This window comes from Gekko japonicus, unplaced genomic scaffold (genome assembly GCF_001447785.1).
Source record: "Gekko japonicus isolate JY-2015 unplaced genomic scaffold, Gekko_japonicus_V1.1 scaffold204, whole genome shotgun sequence".
NCBI classification, from domain to species: Eukaryota; Metazoa; Chordata; class Lepidosauria; order Squamata; family Gekkonidae; genus Gekko; species Gekko japonicus.
This window is the reverse complement of record NW_015159716.1, coordinates 1,261,935-1,270,132: the sequence shown is the minus strand read 5'-3', so window position 1 is coordinate 1,270,132 and position 8,198 is coordinate 1,261,935. Positions and strand designations below refer to the sequence as shown.

Here is an 8,198-nt window from a genome sequence, read left to right as displayed (position 1 = left end):
TTGTCGCGCTCTAGTGATCTAGACATTGGTCTCTCCATTAGTTAGAACGCAGTGTCTTTGCCAAGAGAAATGAAAGAAAGTGGCCTAGGGCTCTGTTTGTAGCAGGTACTCATTTGCATATTAAGCGACACACCCCTAATGTAGCCAATCCTCCAAGAGATTGTGTGGAATTTTGCATGAACTTGGTGTGGTTTTTTTTCCCCTTATCCCGAAACCAAAAATGCAGGGAAAGCTCACCGGCACCTCTGCACATGGGGATGGTTTGATCTTAGTTCTTCTTCTGCCCTCTAGGAGCACAAGGCCAGGGTGACGTCCCTGGAGCAGCAAGTGGCCCAGGCCAAGATGCGCTACTCGGTGGCCCTGCGGAACCTGGAGCAGATCAGCGAGCAGATCCATGCCCGGCGGCTCCAGCGCCTGGTCGGTCGGCGGGCCTCCCCAGTCGGCGCCGAGGCCAGCCCGGCACTGCTGTACGGAGGGGCGGTGCTGCCTCCCGAGCCGTCCTCCTCTGCCGACACTCTCTCGGTGCTCAGCTTCCAGACCATTGCCTCTGACCTGCAGAAGTTTGACTCGGTCGAGCACCTGCTGGGGCTGTCCGATGCCGCCAGCCTGAACAGCGACGAGCTGGAGGAGCGGGAGCAGCGCCGCAATGCCCAGCCCCACTCCTTCAAGCACCACCGCAGTATCAGCCTCTGACCCATGCCCCGTGGCAAGAGAACAAGGGAGAGATGGTTGCGATAAGGAGGTGCAAGGAATGGGTTAGAGCCGGGGGAGGCGCCTCGCTGAATGCTCAGATAACGGAGCTGTTTTGGCCTCGCCTGTCTGGAGCGTAGCCTGCAGGTGGAGTCTTAAACCCCCATCCCCCTGTTTGGTACGACCCAGATTTCCTTCCCCCTTAATACCCCTAGCACTGCGGTGCCCATCCGACCCCCCTTGCTACTGGGGACTTTGGCATTTGGGTCCCACTGTTGGGCTGCCCTTCCCTTCTCCCCCCAGCATGCACCTGCTTCCTTGCAGCATTGCATCCTGGAAGTTGATCTCTCCCCGCACCCTTCTCCTAGCTTGTTGGGTTATTGGTGACACCGTCATCCTTAGTGGCCAGCGAGTTGTAGGAAAAGGCTTGGGCTGGAGGCGGAGGGAAGAAACCCAGGCGGGGTGGGTGGGTTAAGAAAACCTGCTGCTTGTTTTTACATGATTGATTGTGTTTTGCTGTGAAGCACTCAGACCGCAGAGGAGGGGCCGAAGTGCCGAAGTTCCACTGCTCCCGCCTCCGTTTGGGAGAGACGCCACCCAGGACTGTGCAGGGTGCCCTTTTTAAACAGAATTCTGACGCCCCACCTGGGGGCTTCTTAACACACTACAGCATATCGGAGGCATGCTCGTGTCCCTCTTTCCTTTTTCATGCCTCCCAGGCGGTGTGATACGACACCCTCTTTTTATAGCTTCTCCCGCATTGTCTGTAGGCCAACACTACTACGAAGAGACTGGTGCCTTGAGGGTGCTGTTCGGTGACACCAGGAGAGAGGGGGGAGGGAGCATTGTGGGTGTGGGGGGGAGCAATAGCCTTGTCCAGCTGGGACGGTTCCCTAACTATCTCACCTACTTGGTACCACCCCCGGTTTGTCCCAGTCACATGACGATGGCATGTTTGCTTCATTGGATGCGGTTTGCACTAGAAGGCGGGGCAGTGAAATTCCTAATGAAGTTTCTGCTTGCTCCTCACTCTTTCTGTCCTCCCCTTCCGGGCGACGGTGTCACTTTTGCCACTCAAGCAATTTTTATGGGCTCGGGCTGCGATGAGAACCGGGCCGGTTTGAGGCAGCCTGATTGCCACTCGGTGTGTTTGTATGACTGGCTTCTGCTGTGTGTTTTATTTAAAGTAAAGTTTATTGCCCTATAGAAAACCTTCTCTTGTTGTTGTTGCTTTTACCCCCTTCTGTCTTTTTATTACCGACTGTAGCAGGGTACAGTGTCCCCCCCCCTCCAGCCATATGTTCAGAGCCTCCCAGTGTAGACAGGCCAACAGATGGAGGAGACCTCCATCTAGCACAGAATACAACCCTGTTTCCCCCGACCTGCATGGCCCAGGCTAGCCCGATCTCACCAGATCTCAGAAGTTAAGCAGGATCGGCCCTGGTGAGTACTTGGATGGGAGACCTCCAAGGAAGTCCAGGGTCTCCGCAAAGGCATGCAACGGCAAACCATGTATTATCTGAACGTCTCTAGCCCTGAGAACCCTGTGCGGTCCCCATAAGTCTGCTGTGACTTAACGGCTCCTTCCATCACACAGCCCTGTCCACATGTTATTGTGAATGCTTTTTAAAGAAAGCTATTATGTTTACAGTTAAAAAAATAAAACCAGGGACCAGTACCTGGATAAATGTGGGGTTTAGATCATTTGCAAAAATCTTCCCATTTCTGAATGAAGCTTTCCCCTTTTTACGGCTTCCTTGACTTGGTCTGCTTGCCCACACATGCATACTTTTAGGCTTGGTGTTACTTTTCCTCACCTGAGGTATGCATTGCTGGGATCCAATGAGTGTGGTTCTAAAACAATTCCCATGTGTTCTGGGATGGTCAGACACTCTTTGTTCTCCCTTTTAAACATCCTTCTGATTAGTCCCCTCAATATTTTTTCCCCTTAAACCTCTCTGTTATGAAATCAGTGTAAAAACTCCCTACCAATAAAACTTAGCACAGCAGGGACAAGGCTTCTAAGTCTTGTACTTTGCAGCTTTTCCATTGACAGGGATTATTCACCTTGGGTGGAACCTTGAAATATACGACGGGTCACCTGTGGTATGAAATGGAGCAGTCCGTTCTGCCTCCTCATAACGCCCTCGCTCTGATACAGGAGTTCCCAACCTTTTTGGGCCTGTGGACACGTTTGGAATTCAGACGCAAGTTAGGTGCAACCTAACCACCACGTGGCCATCATGGGAGGTGGAGCCAACCTCAAGATGGCTGCAATAAGAGGCGGAGCCACACACAAAGGAAGTCCAGGTGCAGGGCACGTGGGGAGTAATTTTAGAAAATGCACAGGGAACGAGAGGGAATTATTTTAATTTGCACAGCCAATCGGATCACCAATGGCCAATCAGAAGCCCTGCTGGACGGGAGCCCTGCTGACCCCACCCACTTTCCAAACACTTGACTGCCACCAGGAAAGGTGTCAGTGGGCGCCATGGCCCCTATGAGCACCAGGTTGGGATTGTGTACTACATCAAACCTTGACAACTTGTCACCCACCAAGATGACCATAGCCCAAAAGCCTATATATCATGGATCATCTGAGCCAAAATCACACTTTGGTTTTGCCACCAACATTAGGCCACACAATTAGAGCGGGGAAGGGTCTGTCAAGTTTCTGGTATGCCACGTTACAGGATTGCTTGGGAGATGTTCAGTTTGGTGGACCACAGCTAGTGTGGGCTGTATAGGACCAGATCCATGAGTTTTGCCATCCCAAGTACTTTCCTCCTGTGCCAGCTCCACCAAGTCCAAAGCAGGCTGGAGAGGTATTCTGCAGCCCATCTGGGATCTATGTAGCTGTAGCACAAGTGCATGAATGAGACGCCTCCCCCCTGCATTGCTACCACCAGGTCCATGGCTGGCTGCAGAGGTGATCTGCAGGCCAATCTTGGCCACGACAGACGTGGCATGATTGCAGCAGATGACAGCTGACAAGAGACACACCCCTGGCCAGAACCAACATGTTGCTCTCAGCTGTTTTGGTGCCCCAAGTGGCCTTAGGGCTGCTTTTAAAACCTTGATTTAATGTGGTCACTACAGTTATCCGTTAGGAACCTGAATCTGTCAGGTTACTGACAATTGGCCCCACCTTAGAGCTAGGTTACAGCAGACAACTGACTGCCGCTAAAAATAGAAGACACTCCTTGGCTCTTTTTCTCAAACATCTGGAAATACAAAATGTCAAACTATTATGTGGGGGAAAGATGGTTCCTGACATGTTCATGTCATACTTGTAGTATAACTACAATTAGAAGCAAGAGACTAGAGGCAGCTGTGTTCTGGGGAAATTGCTATCTGCAGAAACAAAGTTCTCAAACATCTGAGGTGGGGAAGCTAGCATAAATTCATAGAAAGCTAGTATAAATTCATAGAATATTACATTTCCAACTATGGAAATGAATAGAAAGGTAGGGACTCCATGCAAACCTTAAAACTATCAAGACCTGTTACAGTGAGGCAAGGTATAGATGGGTATTTTGCTTGCTATGAAATGAATGCTTTATTGTATGATGAATGAAAACAAAGTTTGAGTCTTTCCCCTTCATATCAGCTGTTTTATCTCCTCTCTAAGGTGATGCCGGCCAATCAGAGAATGAGTAGAGCAGCCAACCACTTAAGCTCTTCTCTCCAGGGAAGATTAACTCATGAACTTCCTGACTCTCTGACACAAGCAGCATTTAAAAAACTGATTTTCTGTGCACAAGCACTTTACTTTTTGTGCTAATTCCCCTGCCTGGTCTGGGAAGGTGCACTATGCATCAGGACCTCCCTTCAAATAGCTCCCAGTTTTTAATGCTTGGTCAAAGGAAATCACCTTAATTCTCCTGTTATTTTACTGTGCTGGCATGCGTCATCCTGGGTTGGTGAGAAAAGGGATGACACTACATGTGAACCAAAAAGCCAATGCTCAGCCACCCCCCACTCTGTGGGCAGAGTGCTCATGTTGTAGAATGTGGGCATCGATCTCACTACGTCTCTCATGCTAAGCAAGCCGAGTACTCTACCAATTGAGCCAATTCCCTACTGCTAGTGAGAAGGGATCCCAGATCACCGCAGACTGTGACAGCAGCCATGAAATTAAAAGACGCCTGCTCCTTGGGAGGAAAGCGATGGCGAACCTAAACAGCATGATAAAGTAGAGACATCACCCTGCCAACAAAAGTCCGCATGGTCTAAGCAATGGCATTCCCAAAGTCAGGGCTCTAGTCGGGGGGGAGCTCTCAGGTACGGAGCTCCGGAAGAGAACCTCTAGGGGGCGGGGCGGTCACGTGGTGAAGCCCCGCCCCCTTCTTTACCCCGCCCTCTGCTTCGATCCTCATTCCGTTTGGGAATGAGGATGAAGCAGGAGGGTAAGTAGCCGGGCCTTCTGACACACTTCCGGTGATGTCAGGGGGTGTGGCCTTCTGTCACTTCCGGTGATGTCAGGGGGCGTGGCATATGCAAATAAGTTATGCTAATGAGTTATGCTAATGAGCTCCGGCAGCTCTTTTTCTACAACAAGACCCCTGCCCAAAGTGAGAAGGGGCCCATGTATCCCAAGAAGGTGGATGCCAGAGTATGGGGCCAGGACAGATCCTGCTCCCTTTGGCTGTGACCAGGAAAAGAAGGCAGCTGTCCAGTGCTGGAGAATGCAGGCATTGATCCTGCTACCTCTCACATGCTAAGCGAGCGCTCTGCCGTTTGAGCTAATTCCCCTGTTTGGTTTGCAAAGAGGCACTATGCATCAGGACCTCCCCTCAAATGACTCCTTATGTTTAATGCTTAGTCAAAGCAAAGTAGCCTAATTTCCCTGTTACTTTACCGTGCTGGCATATGTCACCCTGGGTTGGAGGGAAAAGGCGAGGCCCAGCTCTTGAACCAAAAAAGCCAGTAAACAGCCACCCTCACTCTTTTTTGGGGAGAGTGCTTTTATTGGAGAATGTGGGCATCGATCTCACGACCTCTCTCATGCTAAGCAAGTGCTCCACCACTCAGGCTAATTCCCCAGTAATGGTAAAAAGGGGGTAACATCCTGAGAAGGAGAGAGACACTAGAGGTGGTTGCCAGGGTATGGAGCCAGGGCAGGCATCACTCCCCATGAATCTGGCCAGCAAAAGGAGGCAGCCAACAGGGCTGTCCAGTGCTGGAGAATGTAGGCATCGATCCCACTACCTCTCGCATGCTAAACGAGCGCTCTACCACTTGAGCTAATTCCCCACTGCTGGTGAGAAGGGGTTCATGCCATCCTGAGAAGGGGTGGTTGCCAGGGCATGGGGCCAGGGGAAGCTCTGGCCAGGAAAAGGAGAGGCAGCAGAAAAGGCTGCCCACTGCTGGAGAATGTGGGCATCAATCCCACTACCTCTTGCATGCTAAGTGAGCACTCTACCACTTGAGCTAATTCCCCACTACTGGTGAGAAGGGTTCTAGCTCAAATCAAGCCTGAACTCTGCCTAGAGGCTAGAATGACTAAACTGAGGCCATTGTACTTTGGTCACATTATGAGAAGACAGGAGTTGATGGAAAAGACAATAATGTGAGGAAAAGATGAAGGCAGCAGGAAAAAAGGATGTGAAGAAGAGATTGGAACCATACCCCACCCTTCAGTCAGAGTCTCAGAGCAGCTTGCAGTCTCCTTTCCCTTCCCCTCCACACAAGACACCCTGTGCAATGCTCCCTCTAAGCTGTGGAGTCTTGTGAGCAAAACCTCTACTTTGTGAGCTACTGGCATTAAAGTTGTGAGCAAGCGATTTGGCTTCTGCATAAATTAGTTTGCTCTGGAGCCCTCCTTCCTGAGCGAAGACAAAAATGTGTGAGCTGGAGGCTAAAAAACGGTGAGCTAGCTCACACTAACTCGGCTTAGAGGGAACACTGCCTGTGAGGTAGGTGGGACTGAGAGAGCTCTTTCAAGAACTGCCCTTGAGAGAACAGCTCTGAAAGAACTTGTAACTGACCCAACATGAGATAGATTGTCTCTCTAAAGGAAGCCATGGACTTCAGTTTGCAAGATCTGAGCAAGGCTGTTGATAGGACATTTTTGAGGTCATGAATTCATAGTGTTCCCACAGGTTGGAATCCACTTTGCTGGCACTTAATGCACACACACTGTGAGAAGGGGGTCACATCCTGAGTAGGGTGGTTCCCAGGGCATTGGGCCAAGGCTAGGGCTGTCCATCCAGTACTGGGGAACGCAGGCATCAATCCTGCTACCTCTTCCATGCTAAGTGAGCATGCTACCATTTGAGCTAATTCCTCACCACTGGTAAGAAGGGGGTCACATCACCCTGAGAAGGACAGAGGCTCCAAGGGGTGGTTGCTAGTGTACGGGGCCAGGCCAAGCCTCACTTAGACAGCAAAAGGAGACAGCAGTGCTGGAGAATGCAGGCATTGATCCTGCTACCTCCTGCATGCTAAGTGAGCACTCTACCATTTCAGCTAATTCCCCTACCTGGTCTGGGAAGGGGCACTGTGCGTCAGGACCTTTCCTGGACTAGCTCCCCATTTTTAATCCTTGGTCAAATCAAGCCCCCTGAATTCTCCTGTTACTTTACAATGCTGGCACCTGTCACCTTGGAGGGATTGGAGGGAAAAGAAAAGACATAGGACCCAAAAAGCTGATACACACAGCTACCCTTACTGGAGAATGTGGGCATCGATCCCACTACCTCTCACATGCTAAGCAAGCGCTCTACCACTTGAGCTAATTCCCCACTGCTGGTGGAAAGTGATTCGTGTCATCTGATGAAGGCAAGAGACTCTGGAGGTGGTTGCCAAGGCAGGCCTTTATCCCCAGGGCTCTGGCCAACAAAAGGAGGGAGCAGAGACAGCTGGAGAATGCGGGCATCAATCCCACTACCTCTTGCATGCTAAGCAAGTGCTCTACCACTTGAGCTAATTCCCCAGTGCTGGTGGAAAGGGGTTCACATCATCCTGAGAAGGTGAGAGACCCGAGAGGTGGTGCCTCTGCTGCAGCTGGGACTGGCACAGCTGCTGGTGTCCTCCACCATTGCAAGCTGGAGGGGGGAAGCCCATATTGTCCCCCCCCGTGCCAAGCCTAGTTCCGGCTCCTGAGCCCAGTAGGTTAGGCTGATAGTGTTTGACTGGCCCTACATCACCTAGTGAGCTATGGCAGATTGGTGATTTGAACCTGGGTCTCCCAGACCCTACTCTGAAACTTTACCCACTAAAACACACTGGCTTTTATAGGGTGGCTGCTGTTGAACAGCAGCAAGCAGACAGGCCTAGGTGAATAGCAGGTAGCCTGGTGGTTGCTGCCAGGCCTGGCCCACTGAATCCTTCCTTAAAGGCCAAAACAGTCCTTGAAAGGGCCCTCTGAGCCTAGAATGCTGTGGTTACCTATCAATAGCCACTGAGGGCTTCTGTTTCTTAAAGCTACAGGCACCACTTCTATCATTTTGTGCGTTTTTAACCTCAATTTATATCCTCCTCCTCCTCCTCCTCCTCCTCCTCCT

General features: G+C 51.0%; 2 protein-coding genes across 2 annotated transcripts in view; both read left to right on the top strand.

The window, feature by feature from the left end:
* SH3BP5L (SH3-binding domain protein 5-like) overlaps positions 1-1,887 on the top strand; it is a 13,685-nt gene extending 11,798 nt beyond the window's left edge. The window contains exon 7 of the mRNA XM_015416765.1: positions 292-1,887. Coding sequence (XP_015272251.1) covers positions 292-693 — 402 coding nt within the window. The 3' untranslated portion in view covers positions 694-1,887. The remainder of the gene's footprint in view (positions 1-291) is intronic.
* Positions 1-8,198, top strand: part of LOC107113128 (zinc finger protein 850-like) — a 148,849-nt gene that overhangs the window by 107,826 nt on the left and 32,825 nt on the right. The window lies entirely within an intron of this gene.